At 41.4% G+C, this 22,787-nt stretch overlaps 2 protein-coding genes across 3 annotated transcripts in view; one reads left to right on the top strand and one right to left on the bottom strand.

Moving 5' to 3' along the window:
• Nucleotides 1-333: 333 nt before the first annotated feature.
• Nucleotides 334-5,041, bottom strand: nell3 (NELL (neural EGFL like) family member 3). 2 transcript variants are annotated; one of them, XM_085286788.1, is made up of 5 exons: nt 4,900-5,041; nt 4,064-4,733; nt 2,891-3,450; nt 2,493-2,559; nt 334-2,308 (listed from the first exon to the last, which is right to left on the bottom strand). In XM_085286788.1, exons 2-5 carry the CDS (start codon nt 4,701-4,703, stop codon nt 777-779), a joined length of 2,799 nt encoding a protein of 932 aa, XP_085142914.1. In that variant the 5' UTR covers nt 4,704-4,733; nt 4,900-5,041; the 3' UTR covers nt 334-776. The 2 variants fall into 2 exon arrangements, with proteins under 2 accessions (XP_085142914.1, XP_085142915.1); XM_085286789.1 differs by having other exon boundaries at nt 4,844-5,041.
• Nucleotides 5,042-8,379: 3,338 nt separating this feature from the next.
• apbb1ip (amyloid beta (A4) precursor protein-binding, family B, member 1 interacting protein) overlaps nt 8,380-22,787 on the top strand; it is a 30,128-nt gene continuing 15,720 nt past the window's right edge. Inside the window, exons 1-6 of the mRNA XM_085286790.1 lie at nt 8,380-8,598; nt 14,888-14,947; nt 16,303-16,390; nt 18,180-18,469; nt 20,559-20,636; nt 22,282-22,441. Of these exons, the coding sequence (XP_085142916.1) occupies nt 14,888-14,947; nt 16,303-16,390; nt 18,180-18,469; nt 20,559-20,636; nt 22,282-22,441 (676 nt within the window). The 5' untranslated portion in view covers nt 8,380-8,598. The remainder of the gene's footprint in view (nt 8,599-14,887; nt 14,948-16,302; nt 16,391-18,179; nt 18,470-20,558; nt 20,637-22,281; nt 22,442-22,787) is intronic.

Here is a 22,787-nt window from a genome sequence, read left to right on the forward strand (position 1 = left end):
AAGTGGCTTTGTCGATTCTAAAAACTGATGGAGAGTCACAGATATTTAACTGCTGCAGGGGGTGTCCCCTTGGAGGTGGTCCTGCAGGTTGCTGTAGACACAGATGGATGAAGCAGGGGATGTTCCTTTGGTTAAATGCTGCTGTGTATTAGAGATGCTAATACATTTCCATACTGTTGGCTAATACCAGGTCAGCTGTTTCCCCTGTTTGAGGTTTTTGTGCTAAGCTAACTAACTACTAGGTTTGCACTGGTCCACTCATGAAACTGCCCTCCAGAAAATGGTTCACTGCATTTCCCCAAATGTTAAAATACTGCTTTAACAACCTCATAATTCAATACAAAAAGGTTTAATACAATATGGATGTTAAGTATTAATATATACATATTAAATGATTCATACGCAAAAGTAGACATGCCAATGTGTGTGTACATATGCACAGACATACATAAGCACCATTTCCAAGTATCCACACCATTTACACATACAGACAAACACACACTCACACATTCAGACATTTGATGTAGAATTGGTCACTGCTCAACCAGCCGAAGTACTTCAAGCAAAAAGCAGTACTTTTAGCATCTAAGTGTTACACCCTACAAAACAAATAATCATAAACGTCTATACAGGTGCAGAAATATACATTAAAGATAATGTGACAGGATATGTGGAAAAGAATACTACATTTTATTAGCCCGTATTTGTCCTTCAACATGTGCAAAACTGTCTTTTTCCACAAAATGATGATGAGAAAAGCTCAGCCCCTTCTTGGATCACACTGCCACCCAGAGAATTGAAATGTTAGTGCCGCCCTCGTGTGCTATCTGGTTAATTCGTCCACGGATGCAGTCCAGCGTGACGTACAGAGCCGTGCCATTCTGGACTTGAAATGAGGCTCTCAGCCCTACACTGGCCCACTCGCTTCCTTCAGGCATAGATCCTGACACCTGCTGAGCCACAGGACCAGCCTGCTTGCCCTGACCCCCTACCCGCTGCAGAGTGAGTTTTACTATATTACAAGAGTGGATCAGCTTGAGGTTGAGAGCTATGTTCACTGTTCCTTTCTCACGGAATATAAAGTTCTTCCGGCTGTTTGGCTCCCCAGAGCGGGCCAAGTGGACCTGTGGTGTATCTGGGCTGATCTGCTGGAACAATAGAGGTTTATTCCTCACCGCTCCAAAGGGAAGACCGGTCCTGGACACAGTAGCCGTAAAGGCTGACGACACTGCTGAAGGAATCCAGATAAGACTCAAAATACTGATTCCAGTGCTGTCCCCAAAATAGCGGACGTTGCACTGAGACGGGGATGTGATCTCAAAGTTGAGCATGTCTCCACTGTCCACGCTCACAGCACCTGAGAGTGTAATGGAAGTGTCCCTGTAATTAACGCCAGTCTTAAAAGCCTGCATCACCTCTTGGCCGGTTCCGTTGCGGTTTATATAGGCAATCAAGGAGAAACCCTCTCGAACGCAGGTGTGCCCCATGGAGTAAAGTGCTTGCTGAAGGACAAACTTGACCACTCCGCGCTCGGTGAAGCGTACCCCACGGTTGTCATGAGTCAGGCTGATCATGTAGGGGTCTGAAACTGAGGTTATGCGGAAAGTTGGGCGGTAGCTGGTCTGGTAGTGCATCAGCAGGGACATCTGAGCTGTCATAGCTACAGCACCAGTATCATGAGACAACCAGAGCAGACTCAAAGAGGGCCCTGCAGCATCATACACGTGAAGATCTTTGCTCTGATTGCAATGTTGATTTGGACTCCTCAACAGCAGTGTGAAGCTGTGGTTAGGCTCCACCTCCACCCCGGTACTGACGCTGACCCCCTGGAAATACTTCCCATCCGGTTGTTCGATGCGAACACCGCTGAGGTCCTTACCCTCCTCTTCCTGGCTCCCATTTAGCCTCATCCCCAACTGGAGGAAGTTCCTGCAACTGTGCTTTATTGCAAAGTTATGATCCAACCACACCAGCCCGTGCTGCTGGAAGGTCAACTGGCCCACCTGGTTGGACAGCAAATCGCTTTTTTCTTTGCTTCGTATGTTTAGCTGAAGTCCAGGAAAGATGTGGGTGCCAGATGATCTGGCAGGGGGAACTGCCACATTCGCCATCCAAGACTCAGAGAGCCGGGTCTCCGAAAGCTGGCCACAGATGGTGTCACTGACTGCTGTACAGGGAACAGTGACAGGCTCTCCGTCACAGTCAGAGCAGGCCTGGCACTCCTGCAGCTCCTGGTTGTAGAAATATTCATGACCGCACAAGCCCATTATTGCGTCTCTCTCAGAAATGCCCAGACACCTGAATCCCCCTGCAAAATAAAAAGGTCCAAACAGGCTCTGACAGCTGCATAGACACGTAGCTCAGTAAAGTATGGCTGTTTTCTCAGCGCAAATAACGTTTTAGATAAACTGGTGGGAAGTTTTTCTATATCAGAGTGAAAATAAGGAATAAGGATTCATTAATTATCAGCAAAATAAGCACTGCGAACTCACCTGGAGTATTAAGGCACTTCACTCGCTCTCCACAAATATTTGGTAATTCAAGGCATTCGTCTCTGTCCTGCAAGTCATGCAAATTAAAAGTATCACCATGAGTGTATCCTGTACATCAATAAGTAGGTTTAACTGACACATTCTTTAAAGCATTTATGCTTGATCAGGAAATAGATAAGATGAGCCATCTAAGCTCAAAGGTATAAACATTCTCACTTCCACATCAGCTATGTTTAGATTTTGGCATATGCTGGCATATGCTTGGGAACCACTAACTGGAAACCACCATGTGAAACCTCAACTATCAGTTAAAACCGCTTCACACTTTTTTTTTGTTTGTTTCCTTTTTTTTCCTGTTTTGCTCTCAGTTTGTTTTGACACATCAGATGACAGCATACCTGGCACATTCTGTCCGCAGTTGGAGAGCACTGTGAGATGAGGAAGAAACCTGGTGGACACATGGTGCACTTTTCACACCGAGCTGGGTCCTTTTGAAAGTCACAGTACTCCTCTGATCCACAGGGTGAAGGACATCCCAGGAGAGGCTGAGGAAAGTGAGCCTCCCCAACCACATCCATCACCTTAGAGTTGATGTCCGCTTTGTGGACGGCGTAGGATTTCTGCAGGTGGCTGCGGGCTTGGCTTTGCAGTCCAGCCAGCTGGCTCTCGAAGTAGCTCTGCAGCTCGCCCTTCAGGCCCTGGAAGGAAACCTGTTTGAAGGTGTCTGAGAGGAGACCGTACTGGGCCTTCACCACATCCATTTGCTCATACATTCGCTGCTGCTGCTCCAGGATTTCACGCTGCTGTGACAGCAGGGCCTCCTGTTGGTCAGCAAGCTTCTGCTGCAGATCACGGATGATAATCTGCTGGGCTCTCAGGGCCTCCACAAGCTTCTCCTGCCCCTTGGACAGCTGGAGGTGCAAGATGAGGGCATCTTCTGAAGGAACTTCATTCTCCCCTGTCATGAAATAAATGCACAGTGAAGGGGGGAAAAAAAACAGGGAGAAGAAATCGATTAGATGTCGTTAAGCCTTGTACTGAGGTGTGACTTCTCCAAACAGTGCTGACAGTAAGTGTGAACAGCCTGTGACTCCAGCTGCATAGCCAGCCGCAGCCAAGTGTAGCCTACTAAAAGTTTCCTGTATGGAGCCACATCAAAGCATTCAAAATTTTCTGGGCAATTGACTCTGAGACATTTTTCCAGTCCAGCTACTCTTTGCCCTGCAGGTATCTTTTTGTCTTTCTTTCTTTTTTGTGGGGGGAGGCTGAAGGTCAACAAAGTTGTCATTTGTCTCCAGAACACTCTTGTGTGAGAGATTGTAAGTCAGTAAAGGGCAGCATGCATTTGAGGTATTTATATACACCCACCTTTTAGTAAAAGCATATCACTTTTAAAGAAATTGTCAAGAGTCACAATGTGCATGTCTGCATTTTGTTTTTGTTCCTGGCATGCAGGAACTTATAATATAATGTTAAATAGATAGATAAATAAATAAATAGATAAATAAATAAATAAATAAATAAATAAATAAATAAATAAATAAATAATAATGTTGATGAACATAGCAGACCTGGCTTGATATCACATGTAAGCTGGACACCTAAAGGCGCTGTGCCAAGTTCCGACGATGGATATCCAAACTCCGGAAAATCCCCCAGAAACTGCGCGGCTCTGTCCGACAGATGTACAGGAGGCACGCTCTCCTCTGAACCGGCCAGACATCCTTCTCCCACACAAGCCACTGCTCGAGCTTTTGGCCGTATCCTCAGCGGCAGTCTGCACTCGATCCCTTTACAGTCTCTGGTGTCATTGCCGGGTTGAAATTGTCTCACATGAACAGCGCACTCCGCATCGGTGCATCCTGCAGGTAAAACTTCAGGCGCACTCCGAGTGCTGCCGTCGCTGTGCCGCCCGCGCAGTAGCAGCTGGGCGCCTGGAAAAGTCTCCGATGCAGCTCTTGGAGAGCTCGGGTACACGCGGTGTTGGCCGGCGGCTACATGAGCCGTTTTCCCCTGCGTTGACGGGTTAAACTGCCGCGGGGGTCTGGAAGATCGGCTCCCCGGACAGTGCGCCCCGGTGCACGGTCTTGGATCGCCGGTGTCTCCGCCATAGCAGTGCGTCCCCCGGCAAATCTCCGCTACAGCTTGCGCGGCGTTGTGCAGCGATACCCAGGAGAGTTGCAGCAACAGCAGAGATGTCAGTAAAAGCATTTTCGCATCTAATATGTGGGCTTACTCTGCCTGCAAAAGAAGGAAACGCGAGGTAAGAGTCCCAAATGGAAAACCTGGAGGAAAAAATCTCAAAGGTGATAACTCAAGCCATCACCGATCTCCTTTTCGATTAAACCCACCTCTCACACAACTGAAACAAACTTTACAGACTTGGCAGCTCATCTGTGCACATTACCTTCAGCTCCAGGGTTTAGTGAGGCTGGCTTTTCCCGACCGTCACAAAGGAGTAAAAACACTGGACTCACGCATTACTGCCGGCTCTCTCCATGCCTGACCCACTCTGAGGGCTTCTGCACTATAATGTCAGTGTATGTGGCATTCCTGAGACTTAATTAGCATCAGGTTTCCCCAGCTACAAATTAACCCTTCACCCTCTCCTCTCCCTTGAGTTTCCCTCTGAACTAAAAGGTTTTGAAAGAACAAGAATAAAATGACATTTTTGATGCCTGAAACTGAAACATCCTTAATTTCAACCTGAAACAAATAAACGAAAGGGGAAAAAATGACATGTATTTTAATTATATCTCATCTCTTCACTTTTGACTTTGCTCACTGTTGACTTTTCTTTGACCCTGTGGCCCTCTGAGTTGCAAAAACATACAGTACTTTTTGTTTAGCACACCCTGCATGTTGAGACAGCTGCTGGTTCCTCAACCCAGCGTCCTTCATGCTTTAGCGCTGGCCTTGTCAACCCTTTTTATAGACAAAGCGAGCAGAGGTCAAACTTTTGTGAAGAGACCTATGGCAGAAGTCAGGAATGTGAAAAACACATCTGGTTTTTGGACTCGCTCCCGATTTCTCTCCTTTTTTTGTTTTTAGTGCTTCTGCACAAGCACATAAGGTTATCTGAGGATGACGTCTGCATGGATGTTATTAGTTAAGCAGTTCTGATATTACTGTCTTATTCAAGGGTCCAGGAGCCAAATGAATAGATGCAAAAGTTGTATGATCATATTTAACTGAATAACTCAAGATTTAGCCAAATTTCAGAATATTTAAAGCAAAATGCTGGACATTTTACAGCATCATGGGCACAGACTCTTAGAAATGTACATGTTTTAGTTTATATCACTCATTTATACGTTTTGTGATTATTGTTTCAGGGTTTCTGAGGTGTTATTTTGTCTTTAGACTTTGATTGTTGTGGACATGTTTGTGTGGATGTGGTTTAGAGTGTTTGTGTGACTGACAGCAGAGTTAGGGTTTAGCAAAGGAAAGGGGCCACTGTGAATGAGGCTCCTGTAGCGATTAATCACATCCAGCCACCGTTTCTATTCTGGGTGGCTGTTAAAAATGTTCAATCAAAAAGAGTTCCTGTACCCATCTGGTGCAAAGAAGAGAGGAGCTGAGGCGAGGCAGAACTCAAGAAAGACAAGTAGCTGCGTCCAGAGTGCAACTTTTCATCTTCAAAGTAAAGACGAAAGGTTACTTAATTAATTGCTTATGACGGCCAATCAAATGGCAGTAATTTACTGTAAAGCTTGTATTCTATAACACACAGAAGTGTAAATTTGATTAAAGAAGTCACACTGTCCAATTAAACAGTTTAATGCTGGTAAAAATGTGCCTTATGATTTTATTATAACATAATCATGCCTTTTTCTCTTTTGATTTTGTTTTTCCGTGTCACATTTTGAGCATTTTTGCTCACGTTTTTGACTCAGCCAGTCACAGCAGTCATCCTAGCCCATGTTAACAAAAGCAAACCTCATTGTACTCATTTATTGGGCTCAGATGGCAAATAAATTCAGCCAAGCAGAATAAGGAGGGCTGTATCAGGAATCCATTCGTATGTTCTTGCATTCAAAAACATCCAGCTAGCAGTTGCTCGTTATCCCGGTGCAAACTTGCGGTGTTGATCATTGCACCACAAAGAGGGAGTGGGGAAAATAACTGCAGGTTGGTAGGTTCACACCTCCCACTGATTTCAGTCATGTTTGCCATGTACAGTACAGCAAAGAACAAACAGAGGGCACTAAAAGACTCCTGCATGCATCACTTTTCACATCAGCTCAGTGACAGTTTCTCCTCTGCAGCACTACATATCGTTTTGCAAGGTGCCCACTGGTTTTGTCATTATCACCCCATTTCCTTTTAGTGCCCAGGCACAAGAAATGCATCTTGAGGTGTGTTGGAGCGCTCAGAATGCAGACTAATGGCTAAAAAGAATGCTCCACACCTCACACCTTACCATATGCAGTTCTGCAACTTTCAAGCCGACAGACTTTTCTTTGTGCAGTAGAACTCAAGGCTCGACACTGCAGAGCCCCCTTTAAGCGCACAGTTTGATTAAATAACTAAAAAATAACAATCTCGTTCAGCTTCTTGGCTCGGTGCTGTGATGTATGAGCTGCAACATATGCTGGCAAAAACCATTATCAGAATCAGCTCTCCTGGACCACCCTCAGTCTCCGAGGAGAGCGCAAACGCAAAGCGGAGCAGACAAAAAAATCCCCTCGCTCTCTGCTGCCGAGCTCCACAACTGTTAATCAGTGTATTTATTTGAGAAATGTTCTCCGAGGCACTGGCGTGCTTGTGTTTGGGAGATGTTTAGAGCTAATGGGAGGCTGCCTTTGGTGTCCATCTGTTTGTCAAACCCTGAGAGAATGAGGAAATGAGGGTGGTTGGGACACATGCTTGTACCCAGGGTGTTTGTTTAATACATCACGAGTCATGAAAGACTCTTAGAAGCATTCAAGGTTATTTGGTTTCCCCCTCGTGGTGCTCAGATTTACCATATGATGACGGGATTTTGCCACAGTGGTTTGTCTTTGCTGTCACGGCTCAGGCTGGTCTTGAGGGGAAATGGGACATAGAAGTGTTAATATTAGTAAAGATCAAGATAATCTGTTCTGTTAGGCATAATATCGAATTCATTTTTTTTTAATATTGTATGTGAATTCCTTTTAAGGTGGAAAGAGGATAAAAAAAGAGATCAGAAATCTTGTTTTTGGCCTCCCAAGATGACTCAAGGAGAAATGCAAATAAATACAGCTATCTGTGTCTGCACGGTCAGATAACAGAGCCAGAGGCTATTCATAGTTTGACAGTTTAACTCTCCCTGGTTCCTCCTAAAGATAACCGACTTTGTTGCACCACACCATTACCCTAAGACAATTCTTCCTGATTTTAACAATAAAAGCTAAGATTTCATGTTAATTAATATATTCTAGTGCACTCTGCTTACATTTAGGAGGTATGTTAGAGGTTGTACAGCAAATAATGCACTTCATTTAGGAGACTGTATTTTCTAACAAGAATTTAGAGAAGTAAAGCCCAGCTGAAGTGTCTTTCACCACTACAGCGTGCCACTCCTGTCTACAGACTTGCTGTAAATCAGTTTCAGCGAGGTGAATTATTAACCAAGACCCATCACATTCCTCCCGCTGATTCAGCCTTTCTCTCGATCCAACTGAGGCATTTCTTTTTTCTTTCAATAAAAAAAAAAAACGTCCCAATCTGCTCGAGTGGCTGTCAGTCACCCTCGAAGTCTTTGTGAGAAGCCACAACACATTTATGATTTCTCCCTCTCTGTCCCCGTTGGCACAGTTACAGTACAGTGCCGATAAGGAGCACTGTTAAGGAGAGGATGGATCAACGCTGCCCAGACAAGAGTGTTGTGAAAGTGCTGAACTCTGTAGCAGGAATGCAATGACAGGTCTAGACCTGAACTTCCGCGTTAAGCAGGAAGAAGCCAACAGTCAGACAAATGCAATCTTCAATCTGCTCGCACACCCAAAATCTGCCTGCATATGACTTTAATTTTTGGTGCCGAGCTTAATTAGGGAATCGTCTTTCGAAGTGGAGCTGATGTCCATGAAGCTGTTATCTTGAAACTTAGTGGCGAAGCAAAGGATTAACACATTTTAAAAAGGTGAGTTTCATCTCTGTTTGGATGTTGTGCCTTTGGATATAACGGTAACAACCGAAGCTGCTTTCCTCTGAACGCAGAGCGAGAACATTGTTCGTTGATGTCTGAGCACATTACAAGTGAGGATTGTGGTGGCTGTTGTGCTGAAAAACAAAACAAAATAAAAAACAAATGAGAGATTTGTTTGTAATATATGTATATTCAGCTACAGCAGAATAATTTAGCTTGAGGACGTTATGTACAGATATGTTGTAGATGAGAATCTTAGACATCCTGTCAAACTTTGTGAGTTACAGCGCGCTCTGATAAAAACTCTCAAAAGGTTTTGAATTTAATAGTACGAGAAATTAAAGAAAACTCTTTTTAGAAGATTTTTTTTTACCATGTTTTAATTTGGTAAAAAGAATGTAAGTTCATATCTTTCCAACTGGGTGGACCCCGCTATCGTCTCATAGTGCTGCATGACTCAATAACCACATGAAACTAATAGGGCCGGCCTCTTATATTAAAGTTAATAGTGCTGTCAGTTTGTTGTTGATGACAGGAACATTTTGTATATTTGGCTTGTGGCATTTTTGGTTTTAAATCATGTCACAAAAATATGAAGTGAATTTGTTATGAGTTTAACTGAACGCATTGCTTTCAGAGCGATGGATTAAAAGGCTTTTGGTCAAGGGGGTGTTTGCTTTTTCTAAGAGATGTTAAGCAAGAAATTTTATTAAGGGTACTGAGTGCAGTAGGTTTGAGTCTGATTTGAAACCTGCTTCAGCAAACATTAGGGTTCTGATTCATTTTCATACTCTTCAGTGGTTTGTGCCTGCTGCTCAACCTCTAATTTGCCTACTTTGCAAAAAGAGCACATCAAGTCTTGTAAACACATCTGCTTAAGAGCCTAGCACAGAAATATGATCCGATCATACGAGGGAGAGTTTCTGTATGTTATGGTAAACACTGGAGTTGATGTCTCCTTTTGATTTTCTACCCTGGAGCTACATATGTGTGGCATGTAAAAGGCTGAGATATGTATTTGAGATTATTGGGGGAGGGGGTTTTCTAGAGGCTATAAGCTATAAGGTGCTTTTAGATTTGCTGTTTTTTATTATAAAAAGTACAACAGTACAGTTGCCGCTTTTCACAATGCGCTCATTTGACGCCCAACAATAACATTTAAGAACGCCGATAGGTCACAAATGCCTTTTGTCTGACAATAAAATAGTAAAAAGTGTGAAGAGACAGTGGCACAGTTTTGTGAATTGAAAGTGTGAAAATGTGACTAGAAGTTCACAAACATGAACTCTGTTGCGGTAAATTGATATATTGAAAGGCACAAAAAGCTACAGAGCTTGCAGAGGAAAAATTCCTGGTGTTATTAGTTTGGTTTCTTTGTAGAGCTATTACTCATTCATAAAAGGGACACTGGGGTGACTTTGAATAGTTTAGCTGTTCTGGTCTTCAGCTTTCAAGTTTGCAATTTTTTCCGGTTACTGATGATAAAATCTTTGGCCAGATTTCTTTAAGAATCCTTTAAAAGTCTGATTTTAAACGGTGCTTTAATCATGGTCGTTTCCTTGTGAGGTATTATTGACTATTTGGTCAAATGTAGGATTTATTGTGTTTTCTGTGAACAGCCAATTTATACAACTCCACAGATTGTAGAAATAATCAGTGTAGCTTCCAGATCTAAAACGCATTTGTTCTAGTAGCCACCAGGGGGCGACTCCTCTGGTTGCAAAACGTTATGTTTTAAACCCTCATTTAATTTAATGCAACACTAACTTTATTCATTATGTTTCCATTTATAGTAAAGTAGATGCTGAAGTTGGGTATATTTCACAACCTGTCAACATTGTGTTTGACAAATTGCTTGTTTTCAAATTCACAAACAGCTACTGTAACTAGGTAAGCTCTGCCAAAGTACACCAAACTCATCCCCTAAAGCTTGAAAAGTTAGAGTACATTATATTCATTAGTTTCTTTCAAAAAAAAAAGTAAAATTTCAAAGGTGGATTTGGTCATCTTTGACCAAATCTAGGATACCTTCAAGCTTCAGAATCCCCCGTCCTTTAGGTCACGTTTGAGTAAAACTAATTAGTCCACCCATAATCACACTAGTGGTGCTGCAATGACTCTGAGGTTAACACCTTTATCTGTGTATCAGCTGCAGGACCACACCTACAAATAGCACAGAAAAAGTCCATTCTTCACATTGTGTCTGAGATATCACTCCACTAATGCACACGTCTAAGACACTGAGGAGGGAGTGTGTTAAAATTGGGCCGATTTGTTTTCACCAGCAGAAGCCGTCTTGTTTTCACGGTCTGTTCCTTCTCACTTCTCCTCGCTAATCTGGGAGCGGTTCATTTCATGCATTTGGCGTCAAAACACAGCCTCTCAGCAAAATCTGATTGACTGACTAAACTTCTCTTCCAGTGACTTTAAAACTACTAACAAAAAGTAGCACCAGACGTTCAGAGATGGTGCGTTCTTTTACTCGAAACGTCTCACGCCGACCACGTATAGGTGAAAAGAAGTGACATAATGAGAACTGAGGAAGCAGTACCATGAAATTTGCAGGCAGCTGCTTGTGTCACCATTTCCGATACCATTTCAACATTGCAAGTTCCAGGAAGTTTACCAGTTACCACTTCCTCCTGGGGGTAAACCGTTTGTGTAAAAGGTGGAGGATTGCGCTCACGTGCTATAGCAGTGAGCCCCACATATGTATGTCACATGGAAATTATGGTGCACAAACAAATTCTATCAGTGCGCAGAGGCGTTTCAGTTTATGAACCGTGCGATTTGATATATGACACCAGAAGATTAACAGTTTCTTGTGAGCTTCCAACACGCAGCATCTGTTAGATGTTTCAAACAGTATTGATCCTGTATAAACTCTTTCCTGGAACACAATCAGTCACTCTTGTCTCCTACACAGTGTCAATGAGAGATGTACCCCTGTGTCTTTTAATTAAATTCCAGCAATTTATTTTTTTCATGTTGGATCTAAATGTCATTAAACACATTCCAGACTCTGTGACGAGTGAAAGCAGGGAGTTAAACTCTGCAGCATCGCCCAATATTTTCCTCTCTAATGGACGCTACCACGCAGCAGAGAAAAAATAAAGACTAGAAGATAGCAATGCAAACATCTGTGCAGAGAATCTCACTGCATGAGTTAAACCAATTAGATTAGGGCTGATTTAACAAAAGAGGTTGCAGCTACCCCCACCCTTCCTCTTGCACACCCAGTGAAACGCTTTTAATTACTTAATTCACAAAACCAGTCAGAAATAAGAAGAAAATGCATTACATAACAGACTCATACACGTTGTCATGCTTAGTCACCCTCTAAAGACTCATACAGAGGCTGAAAAAACACAATAATAGGGTAGCTCTTTGATGCTAAGCATTCTTGCAATATGAGGTGTGGCTTAGACACAGTGAGTACAGTGCATCGGTTTCTTAATCAGTTTAACCACACCAAACTTGAGACTAACCCCAGCAATTTATAACTGACCTGAGGCAAACCGAAGCTTATATTCATGCAGTTTAATCACAGTCCATCAAAATGAGTAAGCCAGCAACACTCGGGTTAGCTGGTAAAATGTCTTGATTTAAAAAGTGTTGTTTTTAAAAAAAGGTCGCACTTATTTTATTGCTTTTACTTTGAACATATTAACAGTGAATCAGGTGTTACTCAGTAACTGTGCTGCGCCATGCTGACATTGTTGTGACGTCAGATTACAATACTGAATAATCTGCATAAAACATTATGCAAAGTGGAGCTGTTTTTTTCACATTGACTCACATTGAGATGTTTAGATAAGCTGGATGTGTTTGTCATCGTCACTCTATCTCAGAATGATAGAAGGATAAGATCTGGCTGAAAGCATTAACTGCAGCTGAGTGTCATATTCTTCTTTTATATTGTTTCACAAATGTACAAGTTCTGACCAGTGAGATCTTTTGACCTGATGATGATGCTAAATGCACTAAAGATTCAGACTCATTCTAATTCATTAATAACTGCATAGTCTGCATGTTAAACAAGAATATTTATATCTTTCCCTTCAATCTCTTCAGTAGATACGTAGTAAAAGTCATGGAAATCGGTGATTAATTTTAATGCAGTCTTTCTGGTAATACAACCAGGCACAAGCAAATGTTTACTTGTTATTTTGTAGCATTCAGGTCAGTAGAAGGTGAGAAGGTGGAACCAGTGAATCCGGATGGTTTACTGGTCATGAAACTCCTCTAATGAATTAATTTAGTAGTGACAGCTTCAGCAGTTACCCACTCATACCTTATGTTAACAAGCCTTTAGTAATAATATATTTGCAGTCATGTGAAAAGTAGGCCACTACCACTATCCTCTTAAGAAGTAGCAGCCAGGTGCTGCTAACCAAATGCATTTGATTAACTGATCATGAGCAAGTAGGAGCATGTCTACAAAAGCAGATCTGAACTCTTCAGGTTTGTGTTAATGCAATGCCAAGGAAAAAAAGACATCAACGGTCATCTTAAAGAAGCAGTTGTTCAATTGTCCTTTAGTTTGTGAAAGGTTACAAGGCCGTTTCCACACACTCTGAAGTCCATCAATCTACAGTGAGAAAGATTATTCACAAGGGGATCGTTTGAATAATCTTCCCAGGAAACCATCACCCTGAGGTCAGATCATGCAATACTCAGAGAAACTCCAAAAAGAGCTACACCTCAAACTCTACCTCAGTTAGCATGTCAGTTAGCATAAGTTAGCAGAAGACTTGTTTGCATGGGTTTCCAGGAGAAAGCATGTTCTATTTAAAAACAGCATGGCAGCACTGTTTAGTTTAGAAAATTTGCATCTGAACAAACCACTCTGTATACAGAAATATGATCGAGTGTGTGAGGCCATCTGTCTCACACATGAAGCTTGGCTCGAATTTTGCCTTGAAATAGGACAAAGATCCAGAGCACAGCACCAAATCTACAACAGAATGGCTGCAAAAGAAAAGAATCAAGGTGTTGCAAAGACCCAGTCAAAGTCCAGACCTCAAGTCGATGGAAATGCGAGATCTTAAGAGAGCGGTGCATAAATGAGTGTCTTCAAACTCAAAGAACTGAAGCATTGATGTAAAGAAGAGTGAGCCAAAGTTGCATCTTTATCAATGAGAGACTGATAAAGTCATAAAGTTATTAGATTAGAAAAGATGGTTCTATAATTCATTGATTTATCGGCTGCACTTCATTTGCAGTACAGTGGTCATTATCAGAAACATGCTATACTAGAAGCAGAAGAATTAGGAGAGCCCACATGTAAGCAATATAAAGTAAGCTACCATTAGCACCACTTTAACTGGATGAACTCCCACTGACACCTTCAGTGTTTCTGTGGTACCACTCACGTACCAGCATATGGAAACAGGGACTCTGTTTTGACTGCACATTCCAGACCATCATAACATTTGCTTTGAGAAAAGAGGCTTCAAATAATACGTGCAGGGGAGACGGCCTACTGTGCATAATTACGAATGTAAATCTCAAGCGAGGCTTTCGGAGTGGTTTTCAAAAAAGGCACAGTGACCACGGTGGCTCCTCGGGCTGTTACTCTGCTTAAAATGAAAAACATAACCTTCATTATCCTGACATTTTGCTTCATCCATCCACAATGGGGGATGTATATAAATCTGTACCAGCCTGATGTATGAGTCCATTTTGAAACTTGATCAGCAGTTAAGAGCAATTTCGAGCTAAGCACATTGTGGAAGCTTGCATACTTTATGCTCTTCCACTTTCCTTAGGCATCATAATGTTGCATGCAGTTTTTTCTTCTTCTTCGTATAATGATTCAAACAAACACTGATCATACAACACGAAGCATGATTTCAAAATCCAGATTACTAAAGGACACAGCATAAAAAAGTCAACTCTGAATATGACAAAAAAGGCAACATAATATTTACTCGCTGCTTCACTCACTTGCTCCAACAAGAGACAACATGTTATGGCAAATAATGACTGCCTGCAGTTATGCATACACACTTTGTTCCTTCAAGTCTGGGTTGGACATGTTTCGCAATATAGCGTAACCTGGGGAAACGTATTACATCTGCAAATACTTCACAGCAAAGTAGCAGCACTGTATCAGCACTCACTGCCTGCACTTGCCTTTAACCATGCAAATGGACATACCGTCTGTTTCATCTTCATTATTCAGTGCAGCTCATTAATACATATTATAAATATTATATTTTTTCACATTGAAAATAATGATAATTTCTATATCTGATTATTCTATTGATTCTTTCACCAGATGGACGACATTGACGCCATGTTCAGCGCCATGCTGGGGGAGATGGACCTCCTCACCCAGGTGACTTACCAGCCATTATTTGCCTATATATTGTTCTATATACTTATTCTATTCTTGTTGCTTTATAGCACAAAATACCCTTAGAGCCATCTTTTCAAAACACAAACATTGAATATGTAGGTAATTTTCAGTGGATGAATAATGTGATAGCTCCTGTCCGTTCTGGTGTGTATAGCAATTTACAAATGGTAAATGGTCTGTATTTGTATAGCGCTTTACTTGGTCCTAAGGACCCCAAAGCGCTTTACACTGTACACAATCATCCACCCAGTCACACACACAGGTGATGGCAAGCTACATTGTAGCCACAGACAGAGGCAAGGCTGCCGGACACTGGCACCACCGGGCCCTCTGACCACCACCAGTAGGGTTAGGGTGAAGTGTCTTGCCCAAGGACACAACGACCAAGACTGTCAGAGCCGGGGCTCGAACCGGCAACCTTCCGATTACAAGATGAACGCCCAACTCTTGAGCCACGATTGCCAGCTAGACAAGTTGTAGCTGTGACAACAAAATAAAACAAAGACAAAACCAAGAACTGAAAGAGGAAAGAATGAGTGGATGACGCGTACCCAGGCGCACCCTGAAGATACATTTTTCTGCTTCTTTTTTCCTCCAGTTTCCAATATCTGAAATAAGCGGGTGTCACGTTTTCATCTCTTTTTCTCCATTTAAATTTAAATATATTTAAATTATGTTGTATAGAATGTATTAAACATGACAGGATTTAATATGATACCAATAAAAAGTAGCAGAGGAGCTTGTGCCACTACCACATTTTCTGTTAATGAAAGGCATAAATCTCAATGTTCATGCAGCACATAGACAAAAATAAATTTTTTTGTTCAAGCTGCCCGTGATTAATTATCTCGCCTAAGGACTTAGAGATACTTTTCTTCTTCAGAGAAGATGACAAAGTAACAAAAACCCACCATCCTTAACTGAGATGTTCGTGACTGAGACGAAACACACTTTGTGGTCATGTAAGAACCATAAATACCACCATTTTCTGGAAGGGTGGGTTAAATGGCAAAACCCAACCGAGTAAAGATTACGCCTTTTTTTTCTCCCTCTTAGTAAAAAACCCCATTGATCACTTTAATGTTTTCCATCTCAGTTCTTCCAAGATGGGGTGTCATGTTGTTCATGCAGTGGGTACACTCTCACTCTTGCCCCCCAAAAGAAAAAAAATACAACTCTGTCCTCTGACATAATGCTTTAGAACAGTTTGGTTTCAGAGCGCTCAAACATGAAAGTGTGCTCCTCTGCGGTGGGGGGTGGGGAAGTATTTTGGCTGTGCAGAAATTGTATTTGCGTTCTTACAACCACACTGCTTTCTTCATTCTTTGTCTCAGAGTCTTGGAGAGGAAATGGTGCCCCCTGAAGCTCTCTCCAACACAAAGAAGGAAGTCAACTACTCCATCGGCTTCACTGACCTGAATGGTGACTTCACATTTTGACATTATGTGTGGAAACACTACAAAGAGCTGGGCGTTGAGCTTTTGTGCAGTGTCAACACCCGAGTTGTGCAAGGGTGGGATGTGTCGTGTGCTTGCTCAAATTAACAAGAAGTAGCATGGAAATACACAAAATAAAAAATAGAAAAGGTGCACTTCCTGGCAACTGAGGGCACAGATTAAAGTCTAATTACTCACTGTTTGCCTCTGACTTTAATAAGCTAAAAAAAAAGCTGCAATAATGTTAGAACAAGGTCACAATATCAGCTGGTGTTAGCATTTAACTTTCCCTTTTTCTTCGTTCATTGTAAATGCCATTAAATCTTGTTAGAGTGAGTTGATAGGCTGTGCAGCACTTTATAACAAATGCCTGCCTTGAAGGGCTTTGCAAATGGAAAATGTCCTTGATATAAATAAACTATCAATCACAACAAATGGCTATGTTTTATAAAAGACTATAATCTACATGCGCTCTTGCAGCTCAGTAAGGCTGTGCCCAAATGCACGAGTGCAAACTGTTAATGCCATCCACTTTAAACTTAGCAAATGTATTACTGGGGACCAGAGTACGTGCAGCACAGAGTGAGAGGTAGATTAAATAAGGTGCTTTCACATTTGCGCTAAAGGGTTGCTAAAAGTTGCCTGCTCCACTCTGTGTGTAGGGTTCAATCTCACCATCAACACACATATGTATTTGGCTACAAATTTAACCATCAAAACAATGTGCAAAAGTTTTAATCTAACCTTAACGTATTTCTATATTAAGATAAGACAAGACAAGACAAGATTAGATAAGATAAGGGGTCAGGGGCCTCCTGAAATGTTTTAATCCTTAGGCAGAGGTGTAAAAAATACTCGGAAAAAAAGGGGGTTGGTCAAAGAAATTTTGATATGTTATCAGTTTGATCCTCACATGATCCCACAAAGATAGTTGAATAAGTACATGCCATTATTTTTCAAATAATGGTATCTGTAGTTAGCAGTGAGTCGAACAAAATTCTGTCTCGAATGCAAACTTTAGCGACCGTTAATGCAATTGTAATTGTAAACGCAACATCAGACTAGATGCTATAATTGCTCTGTGTGGGATGATGTTTATGCAGACTGGCCTAGTTATTAGGGGGAGATACATAAATAATAAATGGTCATACAGAGCTCAACACTCAATTACTAACAATACAATTATTATAGTAAGATTTATTTATTGTCTTTGGTTTCCTGTGATGAGCAGTTCTCCAGAGCTGCAACCCTTACCTTGAAAAGCCACAGTCACACACATTAGTTAAGTGAGAATGGCCTCAGAGCTGGACTCTTTTCATAGAAGTAACTTTAAGCCAAAATAAAGTAATCCAGGTTGCACTCGCTCCAAATCAGCAAAGGCAAATTATTTTTGACTGGTCTATAACATACAGTTACTTTTCTTTATAAATGTGTTAACTTAATAATGCTTTGAGGAATCTAAATACAGGACAGCCTACAAAAAGCAAAACTAAAATTTGCATGCAGACGAAACTGTTGCTTCCTCTACTGAATTCTGAAACTTGATTCCTCAGTGGAGCAATATTGGGAACATGAATGAGGAATAAAATGAAAGAACTCCTTTCATTGACTTTGTTTAATAAAACATAACTGAAAGGGGAACTTGTTCAAAAAAGGAAAGTTCTTCATAATTAGGGAAAAAAGGCAAATTACTTTGAAAAAGGAACAAAAGGAAATTCTATCCAACAATATTCTCTATTGAGTTACTTCCTGACAAAATGTTTCTGCTTCACCAGAGTCCCTTCATGAACTGGAGGGCAATGACTTGGACGCACTCATGGCCGATTTGATGGCTGACCTCAATGCAACGGAAGAGAAATTGGCAACAGAGATAGAATGCTTGAAGGCACCGTCAGCGTCTCAACCAGACTTCCCACCACCGCCCAAGGGCCTGAGCATCGAACCTGCCCCATCGCACATTTCACCGTCATCTGCAGGAAGCAGAAGCAGCAATGTTAGCACTCCTGTCCCTTCTGCTGCCTCCTCTTTAGCACCTCCACCTCCTTCTGGTGCAAAGCCCACAACGGTGAGTGAGCCCACATGCAGCAATTCTGCAAGTTTAAACCAGAGCATTAATCAAGGCTTGAGAGAGCTAGTTTCGAGGGCAGTGCCACAGGTCAGAAGGAAGAACCGTTTGTTGAGCTCCTGGTAGAACGAATCAACAATGTCACAATCTTTCTTTTATTTGCGCATGTCTTGGTTTACCATGAGTAAATGCTTTATAAGCCATGCGTGACAAGACAGTTTTACAACAAAAACATCACCAGTTTCCAGCACATAAATTTAAGATGAGTTTTGTATGTTTTTGTGAAACCTGGAAGAGTGGTATTGCTCTTAACGGTGAGATCATAGCAAAGTCGTTCCTGGATGGAGGCATCTGTTACAGTTACAGAGACGTGTGAGGCGAAACAGCCGAGGGTCTGTCTGGAACAGATCAAACACATACGGCAATGAGAAAAGTGTAACAGGATCGATAGCAAAGGTTGGGCTTGGAGTAAGGGAGGTAAGATGTGACAGTTTTGGAGGGGGGGAGGGGGGGGAGGTAGACGGGAGCTTATTGCTTTAGCAGAGGTTGTTACCTCATCTGTCTGAGGTAAAAACACCAGCTGTGCTGAGGCAGCGAGTGCGTCACTGTAAGGTAGACGTGGACGAGTTCATTAAAGTTGCAGTCAGGATTTTCACGGGTGATTGCATCTGGAGAAAACAGTTAATTGAGATCTAGCAGGTAGGATTTAATGTCCGAGATGGAAGTCTTGCATGGAGATTTCAACACCCACACAGGAGGGGATGAAGTGAAAACAAGACATTACACCTCTTGAAAAATGTTGAAGTGCTACATCACAGAGATAGACTTGCTAGAGTTTGATCTTCTGACTCGCCCTTGGGACCCTTTCTGCAAACTAGAAGTACGTGTCATTACTTTCTTTTTGACACAGATACGACTGTCTTTGCACAGTGAAATATGAAGCCACAAACAGCAGCCAGAAAAGTTAACCCTAATCATTGGATCTGTATACAGCTTTATGCAACATAAACCTCCTAAATGATGTATAATGATGAGAGCTATAGAGCTGACTGGAACTGGTTCTATGGAAAAAGACTTTGAGTCGGTCACTAATGAGTCACAAAGGTCTCTAACCAAACAATCACGTTGTGTATTGTTTCTAAGGCCTGAATCCACACATGTAAACACACCTGAGGCTACACATAGGAGTGGTTCCACTTGAAAGTAGGACCTAGGTGGGATGATAGGCTCAGCCCCCAAACACTTGACTAGTGTTTGGAAGAGATTGTGGTTTTGTTAAAGTAAACAGTTTTACAGCAGTAGATAATAATAGAAAGCTCCATTTTCTGAGCTTCCAGTGGTGGTACTGGTGTACTAGTGTTGAGCTTTGCTTCATTTAAAGGTGAAGATATACTTTACATGCTCTTATTCGCACAGATGTTACGTTCTGCCTTACAGTAAAATGAGCTATAAGTCATAACAGTATTCATAAATGATCTAGTGGGTCATTTTCACATTGAATCACACCTTGAGAGTGCGTCACTGAGGTTGCTCCTAGTTCAAGTGAACTGCAGTAATCTCATTAACCTACACATGTTGTTAACCTCAGAACACCCCATAGAGTGTCATTATATGGAGTAATACTACATAATGCAATTAAGTAAGAGTTGTCTGCTGGGAACTTTGTGTTTTACACCTTTGATGTACAATATCCCCCTCCTCATCATTAGCCCCGTTAAAAATTTAAAAATGACTCACAGAGATGTCTCATGCTTTCCTTTTTTCTTTTTCTTTCTTTTTTTTTTTTGTTACAAAACTGCAATATTTTTTGTTGTGACTCACTTTATATGATAAGAAAGGAATTTTTGGCAACCTTTATTTTAAATTAAAAACTGTTTTCCTTGAAATTGTATATTGTCGAACAAATACCAGATTATAGCAGGATACACCCTAAATAGGTCGTCAGTCTGTTAAAAAGTGAATTAACACATTTTCTTTATGATTGTGAAGTTTGTTAATTTTCTTTTTGGTGCTTACATTGTACTTTTCTAAAAAAAAAAAAAAAGTTGACGACCATGTACCATCTCATCCCTGTGGACATCTTATTCAGGAGGAGATCGAGGCGCAGATGAAGGCAGACAAAATCAAACTCGCTCTTGAGAAACTAAAGGAAGCTAAAGTTAAAAAGGTAAGACAAGCAAACACCGACTTCTTGTTTTGCCCTCTGAGCTGACGTCCACTGGCAAGAGTAGAGACGTATAGAATTACAGCTACCTGAACATTACTGTAAAAGAGTTAATGGTCAAACATAGCATGGGTTTCCTTTCCTTTTTTCTCTTTTGGAAGAGCCATCAATCACAGTAATGGATGGTTACTTTCATCCAGCCAACATCCCGCAGGATAGCGTGGTTTCCTGTTTGGGGGTGATATGTGGACACTTTCTCATCTTCAAAGCAGCATTCAAAAGCTCAGACATGTGTTCTTGCATGCAAAGCTACACTTCCAGAGCAGCAATTTTTACACAAAACCAAACTAGTTTCACGCAGATGGCATGCCATTCTTTTATCATAGATGACTGTGACTGATACGACTGCCAAGTTTTACTCTTTTACTCGTGATTTGGCTCTTCGCAGTGACCTAGTTCCCTGTTAAGATGGTAGTTACAAATTCTTAGAAGTGAAAACTAAAAAGGAACTTTTTCTAAAAAGCCATGTGTGCGTGTGGAAGCTGAGGAAACACAGGCCACTTTCATATGGATGTGTGTCTCTGGGTTCATAGAAGAGATACAGAAGTGCCAGGTGCACTTCCAGGAATTTCAGCAGAAAGTGGTCAGAGGACCACAAGTTTCAGATAAGCCCACTGGTTTCTTAGCATGTTTGGGGATATTTTTTATAAGATAGCATCTTGGGGAGAGGAAGTGCTAGGAGGAAAATTAAATTTCCAGCGATAGTTCATTCAACCACATGTCAAAACCCAACTGTTTTTCAAGGGAGGGTGAAACTGAGTGACTTGTGACCTGAAGCTCTAAATCCTTTTGTGATAACATCTCTGAAACCCCCATTTTTATGACAAAAAGCAAGCAACTGGCTGACCTTAGTGCTGTGAAACTCCTCAGCTTTTCCAAAGCAGGATTTCTTACCAGATGAGAGGAATTGTGAAACCACATGAGCCTGCAGGGGGAAAAATGCTTTGCTCTGGGGCAAAATTAATCTCATCCAACACGCTGAGTGAGGTGCTAAGACTGCAAAAAGACAATAAAGAAGAAATTACAGCAAAGCTCGAATCAGAAGACAGAAGTGCTGATGCTCGAAGTCTTCCAGTAAAGCTAACGTTAGGAGACAGAAACATCCATTTACTGTGCATATCCTGTAATTAAACTGGCAAACAAACAAGCTGCATGTGCATAAAGGCTGGATTTAATGTCTTACACCTGCTGCTGTCCAACATGTTGAAAACCTTAAACTTAAACCTTTTGCTCTGTTTCTTGCTGGGAGTTAGATTAAAAGATGCTGGCTAAATCTAGTTAATGCTAATCTATACTGTAAATGGCTTTCTATGAATACTGTGAATGCAGTTCTGTACACAAGACGAAGAATGTGCTTGTTTGTCCAAAGATTACAAGAAGTATACAGTAAAAATGAGCTTTAACTCTTTTGCTTTGGCAAGCTAAGGTAAGCTAATCCAGTTTGCCATAAAAATAGAATTTTTAAAATCTAAAGTTGTGTCAAGAACACCAGAAAACATCACTTTTATATACTGGAATGATATTTTTTGTGCTTGTGTGGTAAAAAAAAAAAAAAAAATTTAAAAAGCTGTGTTTTTCTGTTTGACAGTTGGTGGTGAAGGTACTAATGAATGATGGCAGCTCCAAGACGCTGATGGTCGATGAGCGACAGAATGTCAGGGAAGTTCTGGACAACATGTTTGAGAAGTCTCATTGTGACTGCAATGTGAACTGGAGCATATGTGAGACCAACCCAGAACTGCAGCTTGGTGAGTTACCATAATATAGCATGTAAGCTACCATAGAGTAGATGCTATACAGTGATATGTTGATGGTGTTAACTTCTTTTAGGGTCAAATGACTTAGTCTGATGACCGGTCTGAAATTATCTGACAACCATCGGTTGCTAGAAAAAGATACATATTCCCTGACCGTTTGACAAAAAATGCTCCTGACTGGTTTGGTCAGTAACAAATTGCTGTGGTTGCATCAAGACACCATCTTGTCTGGAAACACTTGCTAAGTAACCGCTGAGCATTAGTGAACCAGAAACAGAAACCGTCGTGCAATTTGAAATGTGTTGACAGTTTAGCTTTTATCTTGAAGGTGATTCTC

This window comes from Mchenga conophoros, linkage group LG9, assembly GCF_057382185.1.
Source record: "Mchenga conophoros isolate Kocher_MC1m ecotype Shallow Benthic linkage group LG9, M_conophoros_male_GT1.1, whole genome shotgun sequence".
Taxonomy (NCBI): domain Eukaryota; kingdom Metazoa; phylum Chordata; class Actinopteri; order Cichliformes; family Cichlidae; genus Mchenga; species Mchenga conophoros.

Excerpts from the sequence above, each read along its gene's own strand:
- nell3 (XM_085286788.1), bottom strand. The coding sequence starts at position 4,703 with ATGCTTTTACTGACATCTCTGCTGTTGCTGCAACTCTCCTGGGTATCG. Across the intron at positions 3,451-4,063 it reads TACATGTGATATCAAGCCAG|GGGAGAATGAAGTTCCTTCA; the intron begins GTCTGCTATGTT and ends ATTTCATGACAG. Across the intron at positions 2,309-2,492 it reads GAAGTGCCTTAATACTCCAG|GGGGATTCAGGTGTCTGGGC; the intron begins GTGAGTTCGCAG and ends TTTATTTTGCAG.